A 26,772-nucleotide genomic window follows, 5' to 3' on the forward strand; every position below is an offset into this window, starting at 1 on the left:
GTCGCGGCTGAATAACAGATGGTTTGGAAACTGGAGAAGTTCATCCCAAGTGACAAATCCCAGGGCAGAAGCTAGAGAGGGGAGGGGATGGAGGGGGGAGGGGAAGGGGATGGACGGGGAGAAGGTGGAAGGGATGGAGGGGGAGAGGGGAGGGGGCAAGGGGGGAGAGAATGGAGGGGGAGGGGATGGAGGGGGAGAGGGGAGGGGGCAAGGGGGGAGAGAATGGAGGGGGAGGGAATGGAGGGGGAGGGGAAGGGGATGGAGGGGGAGAAGGTGGAAGGATGGAGGGGGAGGGGGAGGGGGCAAGGGGGGAGAGAATGGAGGGGGAGGGATATAGAGGGGAGGGGGTGGAGAGTGGATGGGGGTGAATGCAGTCATCATCTTCGATGTCCGTGTGTGAAGATGGAGCAGGTCTCTTGTGGGGACAGCCGGGGACGGCAATGTGGAGAAGGACAGAAAGAAGGAAGAGATGATGTGGAGGACAGAAGGATGGAAGGGGAGACATGGAGAAGGACAGAAGGACGGAAGGGGAGACGGCAGCATCACACCCACAAGCTGCTGTGCTGAACAGAAGCCCCTCTGGACAACTACATAAACATAATAATAATAATGCAGGGAAGGAAAGAACCACAAAGAAACCTCACGCTGTCCCCAGCATTGCAATTCACCGTGGTCATGTGTGAGGTGTCCTCCGGGAGGACCCAGGCCCGCACCGACCACGAGGCGTGGGGTGGACGTGAGAAGGCCAGCAGGGGCCAGTCCACCAGAGGCGGGGGAGGGGGGAGTTCTGGGGACCGGTGGGGTCACGCGGAAGCAGGTAACAGGGGGTGGGGTGAGGGGCCAGAAGGGCTCTGGGCTGGGGGATGGGAAGACAGGCGTCCCCGGGCAGCACAGGGGAGGATCTGTGCCAGGGCAGCGTGTTCACCCGCAGCAACACTTAATAACCAGATACACATGCTTCCAGAGAAAAAGAATGCAATAGCTGTAAGCACACACCTGCCGCCTCAGCAGTCAACAGGCTGAGGCAGGAGGAGGATGAGTCCCAGGCCCTGGAATAAGTACATGATGAGACCCAGTGAAAGAAACTCAGAAAGAGGGAGGGGGAGGGAGAGAAAGAAAGGGGAAGGAAGGAAGGAAGGAAGGAAGGAAGGAAGGAAGGAAGGAAGGAAGGAAGGAAGGAAGGAAGGAAGGAAGGAAGGAAAAGGGAGGGAGGGAGGAAAAGGTAGAGAAGGAAAGAGGGATGGAAGGACGGAAGGAAAGGAAAGAAAGGAGGGAAGGAAGGAGGGAGGAAGGAGGAAAGGAAGAAAGGAAGGAAAAGAAGGAAAGAAGGCAGTAGGCATGCATCTGGATATTGGGCTTTTTTTGTGGTTCAGTAGCAGAGCAATTATTTAGCCCCTACCAGGCCGGTAGGGGCTTCATTCTTGAGTAAAACACACACACACACACACACACACACACACACACACAGCAACTAAATAGATGAAGGTGTTTAATCTCACTCATCGTTAGATGAGCACACATCACAGCAATAATGAGGCCACCGCTGACCGTTGTATTGCTGAAGACAATAAGCTTTAATAATAGCCAACGATATCTGACATCAGCCAAAATGTGGATGGAATTTGCCTGGGGTCCCACGCCCTATGGAAATGCACATCCATGCCGTTCTTTACAGAGCGAGTTGTCACAATACATCCGGGTTTGTGAACGTACATGTCCTTGATCCAGACTTTGCACTTTTAAGAATTTGCCCAACAACAATCTCCCATGTGTACAAAGTTGTATCTTGCAAGATTCTAATTATGACAGGCTTTCACACAGCAAGGGAAAATCCAAGGCGGCATAAATGTCACAGACTGCTTCAATAAGACAGGCTGTTTTCCTTACAACTGGAGATGAGGAGGGATTGGGGGGGTGGGGTGTAGGGGGACCTTGGTGCTCTACCACTTGAACCACACCCCCACTTGCAGATTTTTTGCTGGTTCGGGGCTGGCTTTGAACCAGGCTGGAGGAGTAGTCAGTGACCTTGGGAGAAACTCCTGGGGTTCGGGGAGCTCTGAGGGCTTTCCATTCCTCCACACCAGAGGCACCAAAGTCCCAGCGTCAGCCTTTGGTGTGTCATCTTCCTTCCCTGACTGAAACACTTCTGTTTCTGTGTGGTTACAGGGGCTCTGTGACTGGGGCTTGGTCCATAGAGTATAGGTAAGAATGTAGGAATGTGCTCCTTCCCTCCCTCCCTCCCTCCTCCCCCCCTTTCTGTGACAGTACTGGCCTTTTGAGCTCATATAATCCCCCCATCCCTCCCTCTCCTCCCCCTCCCCTCAGGATGACCTTGAGAGCTCTTCTTGACCTTGGAGGAGAAGGAGTCTGGACTCCTGTGAAGAGAGGAGCCAGCCTCCTGACAGGATTCCCACAGTGGAGCACAGAGAGACAAGGAATGAACTTCCCGCACCGGAGAATGGGAGACAAGGAATGAACTCGCACCGTGTGAATCTCTCAGCTGTCAGAGCGATCTGCCCCAGCACAGTGAGCCCCTGCCCCGAACACGCAGACCCCTTGTCTCCACGAGCCTCGGCTGCCCCGGGATCTCGGGCATGGAGGATGGAATCTGACAAATCCCTCCTTTGTTCCAAACCCCCTCGGAGGCTGACACCAGCTGCCTTTGTGCAGATGACAGCCAGGCATCAGTAACAAACAGCTTTCAGAAAACAGTTGTAATAGCTGCTGCTGTATGTGTGCACACACATGTGTATTTGCATGTGTATGCATGTGTGTGCCAGTCCCAGGGCTTGAACTCAGGGCCTGGGGGTTGTCCCTAAGCTTTTTCGCTCACAGTTCGCACTCTACCATTTCAGCCAATCTCGTGGTTTTTTATTGGTTAACTGAAGATAAGAGTGTCACTGACTTTCCTACCCAGGCTGGATTCAAACCTGGACCCTCAGACTTCAGCCTCCCGAATAGCTGGGATGAGCCAGCAGTTGTATTTGCCTTCTTCTAGTTGGTCACGCTCTTGGGCTGCCAGTTTTCTTCCTCTTGCATGTCATCTTCCTCCAAGGTGTTTGCTGTGGGTACGTTTTGCTCCAGCTGGGGTATGGTATGTGCTCCCCTCTGGCGGGTGGCTTGAAGGTCGCTTCCTGGCAGGAGGCAGGGCGTGGAACTTCTAAGCTCTGGTTGCTGTGACAGTGGCTAGGTTGCTGCCCACTCCATGGAGGAATTAAGATTGCTCTCAGGGGACCCTGGCACGTTCTTATAGGAGAGTTGTTAGAGAGAGCAAGCACCAAAAAGGAGGAGGAGAAGTGAGAGGAGAAGGAGGAAGAGGAGGAGGGGGAGGAGGGGGAGGAGGAGAAGCCATTCTTCATAGCTCCATTCTTCATAGAAGTAAAATTAGAAGAAGAAGAAAAAAAAGGCTACCATTCAAATAGAACCACAAAAGACCCTGAATAACCTGGCAGTCTTCAGGAAAAATGCGAAGCTGGATCCATTGCTAGCCGTGCTGCCCAGCGGCAGCGAACATACATAAAAATCCACACACAGCCCCCCAAGGACAGAAGAGCAAACCCAAAAATAAAACCATGCACCCATAGCCTACTGACTCTCCACAAAGGCACCCCAAACACGCATTTTCCAAGTCAGACTCTTGCATAAACATGGCCGGAAAATGTGGATAGCACAGCCAAGGAAGAGATGCAAACCGTCTCTTAAACATCCAGAAATCAACTTAAAACAGGTCACAGGTCTTACTGTAAACACTGGAAAATGATCAAATGACTACAAACAAGTAGAAGGTAAGCAGGGTGCGGTGGCACATGCCTGTAATCCCAGTCCTGGGAAGGTGGATGGAGGCAGGAGCATTGTGAGTTCCAGGCCAGCCTGGCTATGTCATGAGACCCTCAAATCAGAAAAAAACAAAACAAAACAAAACAAAAAACAAAAAAAAAAACAGCAACAGAGGAAAACACAGAGGAAAGACTCCAAGACTTCAGTGCAGCAAGGATGGTTTTGAGCACAGGCAATAGAAGCAGAACTGTCCCACGGGGATTGCACCCCATCAATGGGCCTCAGAACAATCCAGAGAGTACCAGCCTGCAGAGCAGGAAGAAGGTGATGCTGCAGACTCTTCCCTTGAGGAGAGGGTGATGTCCAGAATAGAGAACAACCAGACTGTAAATCATCGGAACAGCCATCTCTGAACAGAAGATCCACAAACAGCCAACCAGTGTGGGGAACACACACCCAACATCACCAGCTCCCAAGGAACCGCAGATGAAAATTGCGGAGGCTGAGATCTGGAGGACCACGATGCCAGGCCAGCCCTGGCAAAGAAGTCTGTGAGACCCTCCTTCAACAGCAAACGTTGGCTCTAGGCCTAGCTGTTCATTTGAATGATTGATGGTTGGATGTCCCATGTGTCATGGTATTAATAGCCTTCTGTGTTTCTCTCACCCATCCGGCTCTTGTCAGCCTCACTTGCAGGACCTCAGTTCCTTATTTGAGGTCAGGTAGAGAGAAAACAGTTTTTCCTCCCCCGTTTCCCCAAGCTGGAACTTGGACTTCAAGTCTGCTCTATTAGTCAGGCATAGTAGCTCATGCCTGTAATCCTAGCTGTTGGGAAGGACCTAGATTTCTGCTTGCCCCAAGAGACAGAGACCCAACTGGCTGAGAACTCGCTTCAGAAAATACTTGAATACCGAGCTTTCTAGCTTGGCAGGAGGAGCCTTGGTGAGGCAGGTAGTTAGCGTTGATAAGGAAGAGAAGGCGGGCATCTGTGGGCCTTGAGTTACCTCGCAGGCAGCCAGCTTCATTGTTCTGAGGAAACATAAAACAAAAACAAGCTGTGAAAGAGCCTTTGAGGATACAAATTAGAAACAAAAACTCCTTCCTCCAGCAGCAGGTGTGATCGCCTGCCTCTCAGGAGCTACAGTTATATTGCATGAGGATGAAGGGTGTGTTTCCTATGCTGTGCGTGTTTGGTTGCACCTCTACTGACTGGGTGTGTGGTGGGGGTCTGAGGGTGTAAGGTTGGGGGGGGGAGGGGGGTGGCAGGCCCGGCAGGAGGAAGAGCACAGAGGATTCACGTCCCATTCACTTTCTGGATATGGGCGGGGGTGGGGGGGTTGGGGGGAGGGGAGAGGGGGGCGCAAAGAAGTGCTGTGGAATTTTGTGCTTTCCATGGGTTCAGCCAGAGGCTGGAGGGCAGAGTTCCCAGGGCCTGTGCCAGAGATGGATGTAGTTGCTTGCAAGACTATTGACAGAGCACACACTGGTGCCATCCATCTCTAGCCAACCAGAAGACGGGGGAGGCTCCAATCTGGCATCCTGGGCCTTCTAGGCCCTTCCCTCCCCTCCCCATGTAACCACCATGAGAACCTTGTGGTTATCCATCTCCTGCTAGCCCAAGAAATTTCACGCGGGGAGTCTCCCAGAGCTCTAAGGTTCTCATGCCCTTCCTTGTGAGCCACCACCCCATGTCACCACCCCACCCCACAGCGACTGCTAACCCTGCATCTATAGCTTCTCATGCAACTTAGCTGCTTTATCATCAATGCCATGCAACTTCATGTTTAGGAATAAACTTTCTATTTGTTTATGCAAATTAATTTAGAGGATGAACATCAGAGTCCTTTCTTTCTTTCTTTCTTCTTTCCTTTTTTTTTTTTTCGGTCAGTCAGGGGGCTTGAACTCTGGGCCTGGGCGCTGTCCCTCAGCTTTTCAGCTCAAGGAGAGCACTCTACTGCTTGAGCTACAACGCCACTTCCAGTTTTCTGGTCGTTCATTGGAGATAAGATTCTGACAGCCTTTCCTGCCTGGGCTGGCTTTGAACCATGATCCTCAGATCTCAGCCTCCTGAGTAGCTGGGATGACAGGCGTGACTGCCAGTGCCCAGCTAGGATGATATTTCAAAATATGGTCCCAGCATCAGATCACCTGGGCAAAGGAAATGTTCAACTCCGATCCCAGAGGTGAACTCAGGGGCTGGCTGCAAGAAGTCCTGAGTGTGAAGGCGGTGGAGGCCAAAGTTAGAGCTTCGCGTGCTAGGTGCAGGGATGGGACAAGGCTGCCGGGTGCCTGCTCACAGTTCCAGGCCACGTCTTCCGTCTCCGGAGCAGCCATGCCAGTTCCCCGCCCTGTCTGCTCTGACCGCCTTTGTTCCTCTCTGCTCTTGCCAAGATTTGGGTGTGTTAATATTTCAACTCCAGCCACCCCACTGAATATGAAATACTTTGTGGTAAGATTCATCTGCATTTAACTTTTAATTAATTATTTTGGCACCAGCACTAGAGCTTGAACTTAGGGCCTTGCGCTCCCCTCTTGGCTTTTTTTAAACTCCAGACGGATACCCTACCCACTTTAGACACACTTCCTAGCTGCTCAGGAGGCTGAGGTCTGGAGATCAATGTTTAAAACCAGCCCAGGCAGGAAAATCTGTGACTCCATCTCCACTAAAACACCAAAAAGTCAGAAGAGAAACTGTATCTCAAGGGACAGCGCCAGCCTAGGGAAAGTGTGTGGCCCTGACTTCCAGCCTCAGTATTGACACACAGAAAAGAACAAAGAAAGGAGAGGAGGGGAGGGGAGGGGAGGGGAAAGGAGGGGAATGAGCAGTCTTTCTAGTCTGCAGCATTCGTAGGACTGTTCTGGAATTCCCAGCTCACACTAAAATCTCCCATCACGCTGCAGTTCCAGGCTCTCTCTGGTCAGCTTCTCCAGACTTCCCCGATCGCGTCCCACAAGCCAGGTCCAGAGGGGTCTCAAGCTTCGTCACTGCCCGAGGGAGGGGAGGTAGATTTGGGCTCAGGGCTCAGAGGCCACAGCCCACGGCCAGTGGGCTCTAAGGGGAGAGCGTGGCAGGAAGAGGATGGGGGGGGGCAGGGGACCTGTCCAGGGACAGGACACACAAGCCCATCCCTGGGTGGGTCCTGGACACGGGAAACCTCACACAAGGAGACCGGGTGGGAGCGCCGGGGTGGGTGGTGGGGCCGGGGTAGTGAGGACCAGGATGAGTGGTGAGGACTGGCTGTGTGGAGACCCCCGGACCTTCACCCCCTTCCTGCCACCTGTGAAGGTTCTGGGAGGGGGGTGGATTCCCTCGGGAACGGCAGGAATGGCGGCTGCTCAGGCACTGTTCTTTGCCGTAACCACCACTTAGAACCAAGTGTCCAGCCTTGGCCCAGCCCCACGGCTCTCAGGTTCTCAGACCATAAATCCCTCCACAGCAGGGGTGGGGGTGGGGGGGTGGAGAGGTAAGGGCACTGGGAGGGGTGGGGGTACAGGGCAGGCCACAAGGGGTCCCTCCCCTACCCATCCTGTGTAGGGGCCCGGGACCCCAGCCTCAAAGGCCACACTGGCCAGCCTGGGGCCGCAAGACTGGCAGGAAGGCAGTGGGGTGGAGATGAGGGGGGGAGGGGAGGAGACAGGAGGGGGGAGGAGGGGAGGGACAAGAGGATGCCAACCGGGAGTGGAGACTGCTTGGTGGAGTGGGGTCCACTCAGCGGAGTGCCGAAGGGAGGTATGACTCTTCACACTGGAGGAGGGCAGCAAGGGCTGAGGGAGCCGCTTGCATCCGCACAGCCAGTGAGGTGGGAGAGGAACCGCTGCCAGCCTGGCCCAGGCTCCCCACCCGCCCCCTGCTGGAACTCAGGGCCTGCCTAGGAAAGGCTCTCGTCATTTTTTAACTAATTAATTTATTTTTTGTCAGTCATGGGGCTTGAACTCTGGGCTTGGTCGCTGTCCCTCAGCTCTTCAGCTCAAGGCCAGCGCTCTACCACTTGAGCCACAGCGCCACTTCTGGTTTTCTGGTGGTTTATTGGAGATAAGAGTCTCATGGACTTTCCCGCCTGGGCTGGCTTTGAACCACAATCTCCAGATCTCAGCCACCTGAATAGCTAGGATTACAGGCATGAGCCACCGGTGCCCGGCAGGATCTCGTCAATTTGGAGGCCAAGCAACCAGGCAAGGAGGGCAGAGGTGGAGAGGGCAGAGCCAGTCTGGGGACAATGAAGGCACTGTTGGCCAATCAGAGCCAAGGACACGCCTCCGCCTGAGAAGGAGAGCAGCTCCTTCCCTGTGGCTGGAGGATGGAGGGTGGGGAAGGGAAGGCCCACAGGCCTCTGGTCTTCTCTGGGCAGGGCTGACCCCCACCTCACGTGGGCACCACCCAGGGCTGGTTCTGAGCTAGTCCCCCTCCTCCCTTTGTCCTGGATTCTGTCCCACCAACCACTGGCCCACAGCAGCCCAGAGCTTCCAGATCCGCCGGGAACCCAGCCCTTCACAACCCCACCCCTTCACCTGCAGTTCCCTCCAGCCCTTCCCCTCACATAATTTCCCCAAGCAGTCTTCTCATTAGGTGCAGCTTGAGCCCTGAGCAGGTTTGGTCATTTTCCTCTCAGACTTCCACCGGTTTTATCACCGTGAATTCCCATAGAACAAATGCACCATCTTCCTCTTCCTGAGACAGGCCTGTAAGTATTGTAGAATTGCTCTAATTCCAGGAGAGATTTCATTCCTCTTCTCCAAATAGTTTCTGCTCCTTAGCTGTATGGAAGAATACCGCGTTCCTCTTCTTCCCCAGCTCTCCAGTGAATACGAATCCATTTCCACATTGTGTGTATTTGTTCACAACCCCAATTTATTCCAAAAGAGGCATAATGGATACAGCAGGATTATTATTTTGAAAATAATGAAAGCCAGATGCTGATGGCTCACACCTGTATCCTAGCTATTCAGGAGGCTGAGATCTGAGGACTGCACTTCAAAGCCAGCCCGGGCAGGAAAGTCCATGAGACTTTTATCGAAAACCCGAAGTGGCTCTGTGGCCCAAGTGGTAGAGCGCTTGCTTTGAGCTGAAGAGTTGAGGGACAGCGCCCAGGCCCAGAGTTCAAGCCTCAATACAAACAAAGTGAGGGAGAGGGGAGAGGAACAATTAGTAAAGAGAAGATATGGAACAATTGGTAAAAAGAAGATAAGTTGATATGAACCCCAGGTAAGTGTAGGGTATAAACCTGTGCCAATCCTCGTCTAAATCTGGCAAGGTGTATAGTCCTAAGCTTGCCTTTTGAACATTTTGGCAGCCATAGCAAAAAGAGGACTATGGACAGTTACACTAGTCCATCTTCATAAGAGCAAACAGGAAACATGGCTATTCCCGGATGTGGAAACAACACACACATTTCCGCTGGGCTCGGCCAGAAAAGGTTCCAGCCAACAGTTCTTCTGATGGTGCATCCAATAACCCTGCACCCATAACACCACACCAATAACGCCACACCCAATACCGCTGCACCCACTAACGTGCGTCGGCACACTGACACAGGCTGTTTCTTCGCAGTCCTTTCTCATGGTGACTCTCAGCCCTTCATTCCAAAGCACAATCTCAAATAAAAATGTTTTTCTAGTCTGTTAATGAGCCTCTCCAAATGGGGCAATAAAATATTTCAAACCCCATCAACAAGATCTAGAAAGATCTGTTTGGGAAGGCTGTACTTCTGTCCGCAGGGCGGTGCTGGCTTCCGTTCTTGGGGCAGCGGCTCTCGTTAGCATCGCTTCGAGCCCGAGTGTCACCCTGACAGAAGCTGATCTGCAGTCATCCTTTACTTGGCGATTGATTTTCTGGACTTAAGTGCAGGGCCCTGCTGTTTATCACCACACCTCTCCCCTCCCGCTAAGGTCATGCGCTCTTTTGTCCTATGGACAGTCTTTGACTTAGATTTTCCCCCAATGACCACGGTACCGTATTTCACCAAATAGAAGACTCGTTTAATGGCAAGGACCATCATTAAAAAAGAAGAAACGAAGATTAAACCTTGTGAAGCCACCACACTCGGCTGGGATTTCTGAAGCACCTGACTTTAGCTATGAACGCATGCCTCTCAGCGTGAGTGTGTGACACGATTATCAATGTGCACTCCTAATCTGCTATCTGTGATGGGACAGTAACACCCCCACCCCCAGAGACCCGTGGTGTGGTCAGCAGTGAACACGAGGAACTGGACTCAGCCAGGAAGAGGCCACTGCCCGTCCCAGGAGAAACGTCTCAGGCTTTCTTGGTTGTTCGTTTGTGTAGCCTCACAGGACAAAAAATGCTAACTTAGTTACGGAATGCAGAGGCCTCACTTATGTAACTGGCTGAGCCCAGTGCCACCCATCTCCATCTCAAACGCACATATCCATCCATGCTCTTGTCCCAATGAAGCATCATTTAAGACAATTTCCACAGCTCATACCTGTAATCCTAGCTACTAAGGAGGAGGCTGAGAGCTGAGGATCATGGTTCAAAACCAGCCCGAGCAGGAAAGTCTGTACGATTCCAATTTCCAATTAACCAGCAAAAAGCCAAAGATGGAGCTGTGGTTCAAGTGGTAGAGCTCCTGCCTTGAGTGAAAAAGCTAAGACAAAGCACCCAGGCTGAGTTCCAGCCTCAGGACCAGCACATACACATATACACATGCACATACACATACAAACACATGCACAGACAGACAGACTCCTGGCACAGGGTCATCTCTTCAGGCCTGCAGGGCCTCACCACAGCTGCCTTCCCCTTCCCCACCGATTGCCTCGGTGTCAGGGTGGGCACAGGCCTGCCATCAGGAGGAGGGGAGGGCTCAGAGTGTACCCTACCTTGGATGGGGCGGGGGGTGATGCAGGTTCCTGCTCCCCCAGCAGGGGGAGGCATGGAGCAGCCTTGGGAAGGGGCACATTTCTTAGTAGTTGGGAGGCAGAAGTGCAGAGTGCAAATGTTGGGCTTCAAGTTAAGGTGATTTTGTGTTGTAGTCACAGGCTTGTGAGACCAGATCCCATGAGTTTTGGTCTACAGCAACAAATCAGGCGATGAGCTGGCACTCGTAGCTCATGCCTGTAATCCTTGCTACTTCAGGAGGTGAGGATCTGAGGCAAATAAGTCTGAGAGACTTTTATTTCCAATTAACCAGCAAAAGCTAGAAGTGGAGGTGTGGCTCAAGTGGTAGAGTACAACCTTGAATGAAGCATCCAGATGAGAGCATAAGGCCTTGAGTTCCAGTCCAGTACCAACAACAACAACTACAAAAAGAAATGAAGTATTCATAGACATAAACTATAAATGTATGCCAAATTTTATATTAAAAACTGTGTGTCATGTTATTTATTACAGAAAAAAAAAAGCTCTGGAGCACATCTTGCAAACAAAGTGTAGCCAAATGACTGTGTAGAGTGGGAATATGTGTACAAAAAATTACAGAACAGCTGGGTAATGATGGCTCACGCCTGTGATCCTACCTACTCAGGAGGCTGAGATCTGAGGATTGCGGTTCAAAGCCAGCCCAGGCAGAAAAGTCCATCAGACTCTTTATCTCCAATGAACCTCCAGAAAACCAGAAGTGGCGCTGTGGCTCAAGATGGTAGAGCACTCACCTTGAACAAAGCTGCTCAGGAACAGAGCCCAGGCCCTGAGTTCAAGTCCAATGACTGACCAAGGAAAACAAATTACAGAACAACCAGGCACAACCAGCTAAAAGAACTTACTCCCACTTTATAAAACACAGACATGCTGAGAAAAGACTAGACAGAAGTATGCTAGCATTCCTACTTACACCGACGCAGTTTAGAACTAAGGTAAATTTTGTTCTCATTTTTTTCTGTTTGCTGCCTTTTCTTCCCTTAGCTTGAATCACCTTCATCCACAGAGATACCATGCGTGTCTTTTTGTCTTTTTCTGCCCATCCATTCTCACAGATGGACCTCGTGTGCTGAAATTGCCGGTCCCCCTCCTTCCCCCCCCCCCCCCCATGGACCCCCACCACGCCCTGCCTGCCAGAGGTTTCTGTCTCCGCCTCAGCTTTTCCTGGAACCGTTGAGCACTGGTTTTCCCACTTTAAGTCAGCTGGTTAGGAATGGAACAAAAGCCTAGGCAGGGTTTCGCTTTGCGTAAGCGGTTTGAACATCGGGGCGTGGGCTGGGCGCTGATTCACCCGCGGGCTGGCATCTGCCGTCAGCGGACGCCCCAGGTCCCGGCAGACCTGTGACTCACGCGCTGATGTTCCTTTCGCTGCTCGCTTGCAGCAGGTGAAGGCTGGAGCTCCCCAGGGGGATGCTGGGTGGCCCACCAGGGAAAGGTGCGCAGACTCGCACAAGAACGGGAAGCATGCTGGGCTTCTCCTTAGAGGGCACTGCCCCAGGGGACCCCACGCTGCGGGGCAGCACTAAGGGAGGGGAGCTGGGCATGGAGACTTCCATGGAGCCCGCTCTCCAGCCAGGGTGGCACTTGCACCTGGAGGGGGGACAACCTCCTGCGGATGCTGCACCCCGAGAAGAAGAGGACCCGAAGGGCAGGTGTAGGGTTAGTGACGGGCAGAAGCATTGTGAGGTCAAGGGCAGCCTGGGCTGGCCTCCCAGCTACTCAGAGACTGAGATCTGAGGATCACGGTTCAAAGCCAGCCCACGTAGGAAAAGCCAGGAGATTCTTGTCACCAGTTAACCACCAAAAAAGCCTGATGTGGAGCTTTGGCCCCAGCCTTGAGTTGGAAAAGCTCAGGGACAGCAACCAGGCCCTGAGTTCAAGCACTAGAACCAGCACAAACAAATAAACAAGAAAGAATATATATATATATATATATATATATATATTTATACACACATATATCAATGTAGATATAAATATCAGAAGCAGTGTCTGAAAGGGTTGGAAATAGATTGCTCCAGAGAGTAAAACTAGAAGTACCAGGAGTTCAAGCCCCAGTACCAGCACACAAAAAAGAAAATGCCTTCAAAAGTCTGAGTCTCCAATAATGGAGACCTTGTCACCCTTGCAGTTGTCTGAAGGAGCTGCTCAGAGGAGAAATCGGAAATCTTGGGGTGTACTTCCTCCAAGCCCTTGGGAACAGGATACCGGGACTTTCAATGAGTCATTAATTTCCCATTCATTGGCTCTTCTGCTGACAGAGTCGGTGGGGGAGGGGCTTGTTTTCAGCCCCTCCACAGATTCTAGAAATGGCATCAGATTCAGGGCAGCTGTCTAGCAATCCTGGGGGGCGCAGCTCTGCGCCTCGCATTTAGCCGCGTGGAAAGGGGAAGGCAGGTCCCCGGGCAGGTCTGGTGAGCCCCCCAGGATTTGAATCACCCCTCAGTCCTGGTGTCTGGAAATCCATCATTCCAACACAGACACAGCAACGCCAGCGGAATGGCTAATGAGTGATGTTCAGAGAAGTCAATGCAACAAGTATTCACTGACTGCACTGAGAACGCACAGTGTTCAGGGCCAGGTGCCAGGGAGGGAACGGGAGGGAGAGCAGACACAGCCACCCAGGACCTGGTTCCCTTGCCTAGAGGCTTTCGGGCCCATCAACAGACAGACAGACAGACAGACAGACACAGACAGACAGACAGACAGACAGACAGACAGACAGACCACCCTCAGGAGTGATGTGGAACTAGAGCCAGAGGCTACTATCTGAAGCCGTTGACCAAATATGAAGGAGCCGGGGTTGGATGGGGAGGCGAGGAGGCTACGTAGAGGATGTGCTAAGCCGGCGTCAACATTAGCAACTCTGTCAAATGTTCTCTAAGAGCCTGGTGCTGGTGGCTCACACCTGTAATCCCAGCTATTGAGAAGGCTGAGATTTGAGGATTGGGGGTTCAAGGCCAGCCTGGACAGGAAAGTCTGTGAGACTCTTATCTCCAATGAACAGCCAAAAAGCCAGATGTGGAGCTGTGGCTCAAGTGGTAGAGTCTCAGCTTGAACAGAAAAGCTCAAGGACAGTGCCCAGGCCCTGAGTTCAAGCCCCAGGGCACACTGGAGAGCGAGGGCGGAAACCTCAGGCCCCACTCCCACTTTCTCTCCACTTAAACCAGTGGAGCGGGTTTGTGTGTTCAGTTACCATCCCTGATGGGTGCCCTGTGCATTTAGCAATGGGTAAAGGCTTCATTATGAAGACTAATTCTGCAAACCACACGCCAAAATCAATGTCATGATGTGTGGTCCAGCCTGGCTGAGTTCTGTGAGCCAATGAGGAGGTTTACAAACTCACACGACCAGAATAAATTCAATCTTGCTGTTGGGTGGGGGTAGGGGGGTTAAGAATATGAAGATCTACCTTAGGAGCAGTTTTGCTCCAGGTGTGTGTGTGTGTGTGTGTGTGTGTGTGTGTATGTGTGTCAATTTGGGTTTGATCGGTGGTTCAGTTAAAAATAAGAAATGAGCATTTGGTTCCAGTTGGGATTTTATATAGGTTCCTGCCAAGGTTATTATGACAAAGAACAGAGAAAGGTCGGCCTCGTGGAGATAAATAATCGCACTGATTTTCCACCTGGTATCCCACGACACTACCGATAACTAAAGACCGCACAGCTCATTTCCATTCTCCTCACCTCTCAGCTCTGCTGGAATCTCCTCGCTGTCCGCAGTCTGTCTCTAGCCAGTGACTCTGAGGCTGTCTCCTTGAGCTCTTGAGCCCTGAGCTGGGGCAGGGGGCGGGGGGCGGGGAGGAGAGAGGGTAAGAGGGGTTCCTGCCTTCACAGGACCCCTGGGGAGCGTTTGCGGGTGGGGGGGGGTGGCTCTGAGCAGGGCTTGGTGCTCAGCGAGGTTTGTGGGTGCTCAGAACCAAGTGCCATACTTTGTCCCTTTTTTACCTCCATCAGGGGCGGGTGACACATTGTGTGGACACTGCATGCTGTTTGCTAGGAGAGCCAGAACATTGTTCTAATACTCTTCCCGGTTCCCAGTACAGTGCCTGGCCTCAGAGATTAAATGAACTTTGCAGATGGTGAGGTGATAAATAAGTACATTTTCCATTTCTCCAGGGCTCTCAGGGGATGCCAAGCAAAGGAGCCCATGGAATTGATGGGAGAAAGCCATTCCTCCACTTCCTTTTATATTTTTCCAATCCTGGGGCTTGAACTCAGGGCCTGGGCATTGTCCCTGAGCCTCTTTGTGCTCAAGGCAAGCACTCTACCACTTGGGCCACAGCACCACTTCTGGCTTTTTCTGAGTAGTTTATTGGAGATAAGGGTCTCATGGACTTTCCTGCCCAGGCTGGCTTTGAACCACAATCCTCAGATCTCAGCTAAGATGAAAGTAGCTAGGATGACAGATGTGAGCCACGGATACCCTGCAACTTCTGACATTTCAACCTCTTCTTGCCTGGCTTATTTCTTGGAGTTTGTTCCAGAACAGCCCCAGTGCAGAGCGCCACCTGGCCAGAGGTGAGCGGAAGCCACAACAATGGTGCAGGCCTCAAGGCCCCAGGCCCGCATACAGCCAAGAAAGGAGGATTGCCAGAGCCCAGAAGCTCAAAGACAGGACCCGCCCACGACCAGCCACACTAGGAGTGGGGTCTAAGATCCGAGAAGAACACTGTCAAGAAGGTTCTTGTCACTGCCTATAGACATGCTGCCTTTTTTAGAAAACATGGGCTCTTCCTCACAGGGAAAGCACTGGGGTTGGTGCAGTTGGGGCCTAAAATATTTTAAGCTAAAGGAGTTTGGCATAAAACCCAGCAGATGCGAGTGAGGTCGCTGACCTTCCCCTGTCCCCGAGATTGACTCCGAGAGCCGTGCTTGAGAGGAGACACACAGGCCGGGGGAGGAGAGGAGCCGCCCATCCGCTGCAATCTGTCCTGAGAAGAATATTATACACCCAGCACCATGGTGGTAGTGAGGACGGGGCACAGCATGCATAGAACAAGCAAGCCTCACAGAGCTCCCCGGCAGTCTGTAAATCAGAGCCTCCTCCATTTTTCTATGTTTCTATTTTATTTGTTGCCAGTACTGGGGTTTGAACTCAAATCCTCACGCTCGCTCTCGCAGCTCTCCATTTTGCTCAAGGCTAGTGTACACATGCACACGCGCGCACACACACACACACACACACACACACACATGCATGAACACAACTTTTTGTTGAAGCTGTATTCCTATTTTGATTCTTATTTCCTGGCAAAGGTCTCTTTGTGATTTACTGACTTAACCTTGGACTTTGCTGCATCACAAACGTGAGCAGATACTTTGTTACGGAAGCAGACCCAGGTGAGCACTTTCCTGGGAGCCATCTTCAAGCTTGAATTCACCCACAGAGGGAGAAGAGGAAGTGGAAACGAGTTCCGCCCCACCCCTTGGAGCTTATCTGGGGATCATACCAGTGCCACCCACACAACAGGGCCTCACCGGGCCGCTGGCAACTACTAATCTCCCCGAGCTTCCCGTTCAGAAAGCGGCCTTTCAGGGCTGCTTCTAGAGTCATCTTGTCTCTGGAGCCATTGAAGTTCCCATTCAGTCTTGCTTCCGTTCTGATACTGGGTCAGCCCCCACCCCACGCCCAGCCTCGGCTTGCCCACGGGCCCACCTTGTGTGTTTTCTTATGTTTCTGTCTTAATCTTCTTTTTGTTGTTTTGTCTTCTCTGGGCTTTAGCTTTTGTTTCTGTCAAGGTTTCAGAAATATGCAATGGAAAGAATGAAGTTGCGTGTCTGCTTCCTGCCACTGTATACCATAGAGATCGCAGATTGATTTCTATTCTGCAGGCTGGTGGTGGTGGTGGGAGGGAACAAAAGCGATGGGCTGGGTATCTGAGGAGGGAGTTCTTGCTATGATATCCCATGGCCAAAGATGAAGGGCGCGCGTGTGTGTGTGTGTGTGTGTGTGTGTGTGTGTGTGTGTGTGTGTGTGAGAGAGAGAGAGAGGGGGGGGGTGGAGACTACCAAGCTTTCTGCTATACCAGATCTGCTCTAGACGCAGCAAACTCGCTCAGCTCTTGGTGAGGCTGGTCTGTCCTGGAGTGCAGGGTCCCCACATGGCCTCATGACCTTGTGGCCTCTAAACAACCCACCTCACTGCACTAGTGCATTAAATAGTATTTGCGGGCTGGGAAGGTGGCTCAGTGGTTGAGAGCTTGCCTAGCACACATGAAGCCCTGGGTTCGACTCCTCAGTACCACATACACAGAAAAAGCCAGAAGTGGCACTGTGGCTCAAGGGGTAGAGTGCTAGCCTTGAGCAAAAGACGCTCAGGGGCAGTGTCCAGGCCCTGAGTTCAAGCCCCAGAACTGGCAATAGTTGTTGCAATCCATGAGCTTTAGGGTCACAAAACCCTAACAGCTTATTACCAGACACAACTGTGTCATGAATTGTAGCTCCCTGCTCCGCTTTTCCACATTTCCCATGCTCCAGAGAGAATTGCTTCCAACTCTTTAGTCTTTCCTTTGTTTCTGTTTCTGTGCCAGTCCTGGGGCTTGAACTGCCTGAGCTTTTTCACTGGAGGCTAGCCTAGCTCTGCCACTCAAGCCATAGCTCCACATCTGGCTTTTTTCATGGTTCATTGGAGAGAAGAGTCTCACAGTCTTTCCTGCCCAGGCTGGCCTCGAACCTCAGTCCTTAGATCTCAGCCTCTGAGCAGCCAGAATGACAGGCGTGAGCCGCTGGCACCAGCTTCCTCTACCTTTTGAGGACTGTCGGGGTTCACTGGTTTGCACCAGGGCTCAGCGCACTGCCCCTCCGCGGGGTTCCCCATCCTGGCGGTCAGGGTCCCGCCTGCCACCTACTTTTTCCAGCTCCCTGGAAGATACTCGTGTTGTTTCTTCCATTCTGTCTTCCCTGTGGGTTGCATCTCGTGCTTACTACGTTTAGTGGGGTTGTCATTGGGTTTAGGGGAGAGAAAAGCTGATATGTAGGTTTGGTTGCTGTGTCGTGAGCGTTGTAGCGTCCGCCTGCTGTCACCCCATCCTGAGGACGGCCCTGCGCAGCCGCTGTGGCCACCCAGGCCCATGTGGCCAGCCATCTCCATCCTGGCCCTCTAGGACGCACTGGCCATTTTCTTATTCCATGGGAGTGGAGTTCCCGGCCCTCAGCCTCCCCGATGACTGCCTCCAACCCGAGGACGAACACGAAGCCAGTGCCAGATCACTTACCACCAGAACCTGCCAGGCTCCAGCTCCGTGCCACCCTGTGTAAGCCAGTGAACAGCCTCAGGGGCCAGGTCCACGCAGGCTCCAGATGCCCAGAGTGGGACAGAGATAGCATGCCTCGTGCCTGATCTCCCAGATCCCCAGACCCCTTCACCTCCTCATGCCTCCCGCACAGAGCGCTCACCACATGACCCAGTATTAGGAAGTGACCCTGAGGAATCAGACTCAGAGCAAAGTCTCCATGGGGGTCACCAATGTGCTCGTTCATGATATAATAGATCGGTGGTGGCTTTTCCAGTGGCTACACCCCTTGTGTCTGTGACCCTGGAAGCTCCTTCCTCCTCCTCGGCTGTCAGGTGATGAGATGTGCCCCGGACACAGGATTTCAGGGTGCACACATGTAGCTTCACAGGTGTCGCCTCCATTTACTTGTAATTCAGTCATTCCCTGCGAGGTCTTTCCCACGTTTAACAAATGCCAAGGCTCACACCTATCATCTTAGCTCCTCAGATGGCTAAGATCTGAGGATAGTGGTTCAAAACCAGTCAGGACAGGAAAGTCCTGAGATGCTTACTTCTAATTAAGTAGCAGAAAGCTGGAAGTGGAGCTGCAGCTTGAGCAAAGAAGCCAAGAGGGAAAATGAGGCCCTGAGTTCTAGCCTTGCCACAAGTGTGCATGCGCACACATGCGCGCGCGCACACACACACACACACACACACACACACACACAAAACCTGAAGAAAACAATTCTATCTGGGCTGGGCAGGTGAGCCATCAAATAAATCAATATAAATCAATTTTACTCATATGACCCCATAGGGTTTTCCAACCCTGTGAGCCTGGTAGACAGTTTTTTCCAACACGCTTGGCTTTCTTGGAGATTTTCCGAGCCGGGACTAGTTCACTTGGCCACTACTTTTTATTTTTCTTAGGAGAATTCATTATCTCTAAAACTCCCAAGTGTGACCAGCCCTTGGTGATGAGCAACTTGACCACCAGCCCTCTGGTGCCCAGCCTCAGTTTCCCAGATGCTTCCCGTCACCATCGCCCTGGTGATCAGCCGTACAACAAATGCCCAGACTTGAAGCATGAAGCCGTCCCGCCCTCAGCCAGCACTACAGGAAGTCCTGACTGCACTGGGTGGTTTTGGTTTATCCCCCAACTTCCTGCCCGGGCTTTACAAGGTTTACCAACCCCCAAAAGCAAGGGGAGGAGGCGGTGGGGGCGGCCGACCCACCACTGCGGCTGGAGGGCCGGGACCTGCGGGCGGCCACTGCTCGTGGACTTCAGCAGCGCTGTCCCTCCTCTCCCACAGGGATCCGGACTCCATGAGGAGTCCAGGAAGGGAAGGCCCAGAGGTCAGGCATGTTCATGGAGGTCCGCCCTGCCCAGCTATGCCTCTAGGGCTGGGGGGGGGGGGCACATCTGCCTTGCCTGGGCACGGGGCTCCCTGTGTGGGCAGACTCGGGGCCAAGTCACCACAGAGGGTCAGGGACCTGTGTCCTCCCTGAAGCCCCTGCGGCCTGTGGGAGACATGGCCCCGAGGGGATGGGCCACCCAGCGTGGCATCCACTAAGGACCCAGACCCAGGAGGAAGGTGGTGCTCAGCTGCTCACCATGGACACGTGGGTTATACTTCACTGCTCCTCTCCTCCTGGGGTGCAGGCCGTGCGGACACTCAGATCTCACTCGTAGCTGCGTGTGAGGACTCTGTCCCGCACACCTCGCGCTGGTGGACGGGCAGGCCTAGCGAGGCCACACCGCCCGCGTCCTTCACGGGGACGAGGCGGCCGTGGCACCCTCTGCGGCCCGGCGTGGGGGTTCTGGTTGAACTCGAGGTCTGGGTGGAGGAGGGCCTCTCTGCCGGGGTGCCTGCATGCTCGACGGCGGAGGCCTCTTCTTTTGCGGGTGCTGGGTACGGACGTCAGGCAGCGGGGGCTGGGCACGAGGGGCCTGGCGCCGGGGTGCAGGGGGCAGAGGTGGGCCGGAAGCTTCCCGGGGAGGAGGGGAGGTGGAGGAGGTCGGGCGAGGCCCAGGGCCTCCCTCCCGGGACGTGGTCCTGTGCACAATCATCTCCAGCTGCTCCTCTGCAACAACAGAGCCTCAGGAGCTCATCTGGGTGGCACTGAGCACCTTTTCCACACAAGCTGACTCCGGGCCAGCAAGAGCCAGGTGGACGGATGGACGGAGGCCCAGGGTGGAGGGCCTCCCAAGCCCTAGTGCCCTCCCCATGACAGCCACCACAGGGGGGCTGCAAGGTCCCTGTCCCAGGAGTCCGAAGCTGCCCAGGGCCCCGTCCTGCTGTGGATGAACCCCCACTGCAGCAAGAGGTCTGAGCACCTTCGTCCTTGCTTCCTCCTCGGAAATCCATAAGCAAAACCCCACTGGGCCCAAGAACAGGAGAGGCGGCGCTCTCGCCTGCAGCACTGGCTGCTGCCGCAGCCCAGCCCACCAAGCCGGTCCAGCATCACAGCTGCCTAGAGTGCTGAGCCCGCATAGGACGCGGGAAGGTCGCGGTCACCACAGGCCGCTGAGCCCCTGCCCTCCTTCCAGTCCCCGCGTTCAAGGCTCGCCTGGCAAGTGGCTCTGGGAGCTGTGGCTGTTCTCGGGGAGAATGAACAGCCCCTCGAGTCTCCACAGAGACATCCCGCGCCCACCCCGCAGCTCCCCGCCTTCCCGCTCCTCTGCCCTCCCCCTTCAAGCCCCCACCCCCTAACCCTCCTTACCATTCCTCCTGCTCCTCCGCTTCCTCCTCTTGCTGACACAGAGGATCAGCAGCCCCACACAGATGGCCAGGACAAGGCCTCCCCCGCCGATGCCCCCCACGAGGCAGATGAACCGAGCTCTGTCTACAACAAGAAGAGATGTGGGGCTGGGGCCTCTCATTTCGAAGATGAGGCCTCATGGGGACACGTGCTCCACAGGAGGCAGAATCAGGAGGCTCGAGGTCTGAAGCCAGCCTGAGCAAACACACGAGACCCTACCCTGAAAAATAAATTGAAGCAAAAGGACTGGCTGGGAGTGCGGCTCAATTGGTAGAGCGCCCACCTGGCAAGGTGAGGCTGTGCGTTTGATGCCCAGCGCCAATGACAGCAACAACAACAAGGTCCAGAGGAGGCAGGAGAGCTTCCTGAGGGCACACCGCATCCCTGCCCACGTGTCCTTCCCTCCCTCAGTGCCTCATGTGTTGCTGTCCAGCCCACACCTGACCAGGCAGTTCCTTGGCAAACGCTTGTGCAGCACAGCCCTCTCCTCCCAGACTTCCCCTGCCCCACCAGGAACACTCCAGCGGGCACTGAACTAGCCACCAGGGCCTGGGCCTTCGGAGTCTAATTGGATAACCTTCACAGTCTGTGATTGGACGATCTTTTATACAGTCTCTCAGTTTAGATGACTTCACAGTCTCTCTCATTGGACAGTCTCTCTGATTGGATGAGAGCTGGACTCATTGACACGTCTAATGAATAGAGTGTAGCATGGGCGGGAAAGCCCTCCTGAGATTAAGCTGCAAAGGAAGTTGGCTCTGTCTGGATACCACTCCTGTCCTCCCTCAGGCTGCTCTGAGTGACGCTGGCTGCCATATTGTGAGGCAGCTCAACAGCCCCCATGAGTGAGCATGGAGGGGACCTCAGAGTGGCTCAGCACACACGCCACAAGCTGTGAGCTTAGAATCGCACAGAGAGGGACCAGAACCTGTCAGGGTCATTGGACTACATTGGCCAAGAGCTAAACTGGGAGCCAGGTCTCTGGCTCCCAGGCCTGTGCTCAACCACCACAGCAGGAGGCTTCTTAAAAGGTACTTTTGGAGGCCAGGCCTGGAGGTACACACCTGTGACCCCAGCACTCCAGAAGCTGATGTGGAAGAATTGTGAGTTCAAGGCCAACCTGGCAAGTCTGGGCACTAGGGGTCAGTTAGTTTCTGAACCTTCTGGATCTTCCCTCCCTGTGACTGGAAATGGGCACCAGCTTCTCTGGCCTCAGATTCGCAATGTAGGACTTTTCTGCTTTATTCCCAACACCAGACACTCTGGCTCCTTTATTTTTTATTTATTTATTTTTGGGGGGGGTCCATTCCTGGGGCCTGAACTCTGGGCCTGGGCGCTGTCCCTCAGCTCTTCAGCTCAAGGCTAGCGCTCTACCACTTGAGCCACAGCGCCACTTCCGGCTTTTTTCTTTTTGCTCACGTGGTGCTGAGGAATCGAACCCAGGGCCTCAGGCATGCAAGGCAAGTGCTCTACCACTGAGCCACCTTCCCAGCCCACTCTGGCTCCTTTAAAAGTCATCTCTTTTCTTTACTTTTTGTTTTAACAGCGCTGGGCTTTGCACTCAGGGCTTTGCACTGGCTAAGCAAGTGTTGTACATACTGCTGAGCCACGCCTTCAGTCCTTTTTGTAATGATTGTTCTGAGATAAGGTTTCCCTTGTTTCCCCTGGGCATGTCTGGACTTTGAGCCTCCTATTTAATTCTTTCTGTCAAAGAGAGATTAAGGCACCTGCCCCCACTCCACTCCAAAGTCTCAAGGACTCTGCTGCCCAGGCTGGCCTAGAACTCTGATCCACCCAATCTCAGCTCCCACTTAGCTGGAATGACGTGTGTGTCACCACACCCAACTACAGATTGAGATGGGGGGGGGGTCTCTTGAACTTTTTTCCCAGGATGTCCTCGAGCCATGATCCTCCCAAACTCAGTCTCCTGAGTATCTGGGATTATAGGGATGCTCTCCAAAAGACATCTTTACGGGAGAAGTCAGATTCATGGGCAGTAACCGCACAGGAACCCTGGGTAAGTTGGTTTGTTGGTCTGGGAGGTGGGGGTTAGACTGAGATGACCCTTCTCACCCACCAATTCTGCAGTTTTGTCCCCTAGAAGACGCTTTTCCCACCTGCGTGAGGCCAAATCCCGGACTTCCGCAGAGGGTGCCCAGGCAGGAGACCGGGGAAGGGCACTTCCGTGTAGGTGTGGTCTGTGGAAGGAAGAGGTGCATTTCCTCTTTCCATCCTCCCAGCCCTGGCCCTGTTCCGGCCTCTCTGGGGACACTAGCTATGGAGGACACGTAATTCTGGACACGCTAGCCAAGGCTCACCTGTGGCTGGGCAGCGGACCGTGGCCTCCATGGCCTCCTCGCTGACGCTGTTGCGTGCTGTGCACTTGAACGGCGCATCCAGGTTGGCCCAGGTGTACTGGATGAGCGCCTGGGTGTCTGTGTAGTAACATTTCTGCTTTTGACACAGCTTTAACTGGGCGTCGGTCCCTCTCAGTAACTCACAGGTCAGCGTGGCGTTGCTGCAGTCCCAGGAGATCGTGGGCTTGGAGACCTTCTCTAAAAGAAAATAAACCTCCAGTTCCTAGTAGGCAATTTCCTTTTTTTTGGATAGTTCTGTGGTTTGAACACAGGGCAGGGTACGTGCTAGGCAAGTGCTCTAGCACTTAAGCCATACCTCCAGTCTGCTCTGCACTGGTTATATTATCTCACTCTTTTTCTGAACAAGCCTGTTCAGTCCTCCTGTTTATACTCCCTGCCAATGCTGGGTTGATGGGATGGCAGGTGTGGGCCACCATGTCCACCTTTCTCTGTTGAGATGGGTCTCAAGAGTTTGTTTTTCCACCAGGTGCCAGTGGCTCACGCCTGTCATCCTAGCTACTCAGGAGGCTAAAATCTGAGGATCATGGTTCAAAGCCAGCCCGGGCAGGAAAGTTCTTGAGACTCTTATCTCCAATTGACCACCAGAAAACCGGAAGTGGCGCTGTCGCTCTAGCGGTAGAGCACTTGCCTTGAGCTGAAGAGCTGAAGGACAGCGCCCAGGCCCAGAGTTAAAGCCCTATGACCAACCAAAAAAAAGAAATGTTTTTCCTAGGTTGACCTTGAACTTTGACCCTTCAGATTAGCTAGGATTATAGACTAGAGCCACAGGCACATGGCTACCTCCCTTTTTAAAAATTAAGGTCTCACTATGTAGCCGAGGCTGGCCTTGGACTCACAGTCCTCCTGCAGTAAACCTCCAAGCTACTCAAACGACAGCACATCCTCATGTGTGCTGGCATTTTTTTTTTTTTACTTTAATGTATTTGCCTATTTAGATTAGAAAACTGTGCTCTTTCAGACCAGGGAACAAATTCAAAGACCCCCTAGCAACTTTGAAAATCATTCTTCTTTTATTTATTTGAATAGGCTGGTAAAGTCGTCTCTGTAAAAAATACTATATCTAATGCTTATACATTGTTGTATGGCTTCGAATATTTCCACATATGTGATATTATTTAATTCTAACAGAAGGCTGTATTTTTTTTCTTCCTATTTGTTTGTTTGCCCTGATACTGGACCTTATTCTCAGGGCCTGGGTGCTGTCCCATATTTTTCTTGCTCAAGGCTCAAGCTCTATCACTTGAGCCACATTGCTACTTCTAGCTTTTTGCTGGTTCATCAGAGATAAGAGTTTCATGGCCTTTCCTGCCCAGGCTGGCTCTGAACTGTGATCCTCAGATCTCAGCCTCCTGAGTAGCTGGGCTTATAGGCATGAGACTCCATGCCTAGCTGCATTCCTGATGCAGGTAATAAGGTTCTAACTGGTAGTACAGCCAACAGTGACCCAAACCTTAGTGGCCAGCCCCAGCTGTGAGAAGGGAAGGGCCCAGAAACAAGGGTGGGGGTGTGTGCTATCATCTCTCAGCAATCAGGGACCTGCCAGAGACACTCGCCTGCCTCCTCCCCCTTACGGGTGGAGCCGCCCCTACAAAGTCCACAATCCAGAATGCTCCCAAGTCCGAACCGTGTGAACATTGACATGACGCCTGGAGTGGAAAATCCCACACTATGAGACTTCGTTTCACACACAAAAGGATCAACAAAATTGCTCAGAGTTACTTTGGGGCCATGTATGTAGAGATGTATGACGCATAAATGCAGTTCATGCTAAGGTCCCCAAATCTAAAAACCAAGCCCAAAACACGTACACACAGTGAAGTCGCAAGCCCTTCAGATAAAGGGGTAGCTAACCCACACTGGGAACCTCAGACTCAGTGCAGGCAGGAAATTCATCAGGGCTGGGTGAGCAATGGGTTCAGCGTTACAAATTGTGTTCGTGGTGCCAGGGCTCAACCTAGACCAAAAGAATGCAAGATATGCACTATGAAATAATATGGTAAAAAAAAAAAAACCCTTGCACTAATTAAAACATTAAATCTTTGAAAAAGAAGCCAGAAGGAACATGCAGAAGGACTCGCCCAGGCCCTGAGTTCAAGCCCCAGTACGGGCACCAGAAACAACATGTATGTAAGTGAAAGCCCCTGGCAATGGCTGCCGTTCCCACCCCGAGTGAAACGTAATACGCAGGTGAAGATGTCCCCAGTCCCCAGTCCCCAGGGACTCCAACCCACTCTAGAGCCATACGGTTGCCCCTTCCAGGATTGCATAAGCCATGGCCCTTTCTGGAAGGTTCTCTCCAGTCAGAGATGCAGGTCTAGGGGATGGTAAGGGTCCCTGGGGGTGGGGGGACAGGCTTCCTGTGGAAGTGCAGGTGCACAGTCAGGAGGGCTGCCTCCCCTCCCCTCCGGCCGCGTCTCTACGGGACTTAGGACCGCAGGGGGCAGTTCTAGTCTCCTTCCTCTTTCCCCTGACCACCTTGCCCCCTCCCCTGTATGCCTCATCTGTACACTTCCAACCTCATTCAATGCCCCACCCCACCCCTGCCCCAGTGTGGTGGGGCTTTAGAAGCTGCTAGAAGACACTCAGGCATGGTAGGGGGCTCATGCCTGTAATCCCAGCTCCTCCGGAGGCTGAGATCCAGGCAGACAAATCCAGGAGATTCCTATCTCGAATGAACTGGGGGGGGAGGGGGAGAGGGAGGAAGCAAAGCTGTGGCTCAAATGGTAGAACGCCAGCCTTGAGCAACAGAGCTTGGGGACAGCGAGAGGCCTGGAGTTCACACCCCAGGACATGCACACACGCGTGCACACGCATGCACACACACACGCACACGCACATGTGCACAGAAGCGAAGGCGTGCAGGGAGGGAGACTCACTCAGGACTCGAAGGCGGACGGCCGCATGGAACACCTGGGCCCCGTGCACGTCGTACAGGAGGACTTTGTAGACGGCGCTGTGGTTGGCGAAGAGCTGCCGGATCCTCAGGCCGCCGTGGCGCAGGACCTCGTAGGCCTGCCGCCACCCGACCACCTGCTCCCCCTTGCGCTGTGCCACCAGGGTGCCCTCCTTCTCCCACAGGACCTCTGCCACGTCATCGCGCCACGCGAAGCCCTGGAGGTCCAAGACCACGTCCTGCCCCTCGGCGGCGCTGACCACTGGCACCTCGTGCGAGGCGGAGCCTGGAGGACATGGGTGGGGCCATTACCTGGGTGGCCGTGCGCCCTCCGGGCTGCCCAGGCTGAGATGGCCCCAGGGAAACTTTCTAGCACACCAACTCACCCAGTGCTGAGATGTGCAAAGCCAACAGGAGGCTGGCCAGCAGCCCACGTGGGGCGCCCATCTTGGGGCCTCGTCCCCTTGTGGGTGGTCTCCCAGCGTCCCTTGCACACCCAGAGTGGCCCTAGGGCCCACGGCACTCACGCTGCCTTTGGCCGGGATCCACGCGTGTGTGTACACACTCGGCAGACCCACGCCTCCCTGGCCTAGCAGGTGTGCATCCCAGCCGCGCTGGCTTCCCACACTACAGCCCTCAAGAAAAGGGCCAGGGGAGCGTGGTTTCCTCACCCCAAAAAGAAAAAGAAACGAGGGGGGGAGGGGGGCTGACGTCAACCCCAGCAGCCCTTCTCAGAACCTCAACACAAGGGGGAGAGCTGAGCCACCGCTGAGCCCGGCTGGATTCACGTTCAACTCTTCAGCGCGTCTTTCACCACCCAGCTCCCGTGTCTCTAACTGGGCCGAGGAGGACGTGGGGACCTGGTCCCA

General features: G+C 53.5%; 1 protein-coding gene across 4 annotated transcripts; it reads right to left on the bottom strand.

Moving 5' to 3' along the window:
- Positions 1 to 4,578: 4,578 nt before the first annotated feature.
- Positions 4,579 to 26,544, bottom strand: Cd2 (CD2 molecule). Of its 4 annotated transcripts, none has more exons than XR_006149330.1 (7): positions 26,290 to 26,544; positions 25,887 to 26,189; positions 22,951 to 23,187; positions 22,750 to 22,830; positions 20,594 to 20,716; positions 19,484 to 19,954; positions 4,579 to 4,806 (listed from the first exon to the last, which is right to left on the bottom strand). XR_006149330.1 is itself a non-coding variant. In XM_042692240.1 (6 exons), the coding sequence occupies exons 1-6, from the start codon at positions 26,348 to 26,350 to the stop codon at positions 19,641 to 19,643; spliced, it is 1,119 nt and encodes a 372-aa protein (XP_042548174.1). In that variant the 5' UTR covers positions 26,351 to 26,544; the 3' UTR covers positions 18,692 to 19,640. The 4 variants fall into 4 exon arrangements, 2 of the variants coding, with proteins under 2 accessions (XP_042548174.1, XP_042548175.1); XR_006149331.1 differs by lacking the exon at positions 4,579 to 4,806 and adding an exon at positions 8,861 to 8,881; XM_042692240.1 differs by lacking the exon at positions 4,579 to 4,806 and having other exon boundaries at positions 18,692 to 19,954.
- Between the last annotated feature and the right edge of the window lie 228 nt (positions 26,545 to 26,772).

Source organism: Dipodomys spectabilis, unplaced genomic scaffold, assembly GCF_019054845.1.
Source record: "Dipodomys spectabilis isolate Male_0828 unplaced genomic scaffold, ASM1905484v1 ptg000148l, whole genome shotgun sequence".
Lineage (NCBI taxonomy): Eukaryota > Metazoa > Chordata > Mammalia > Rodentia > Heteromyidae > Dipodomys > Dipodomys spectabilis.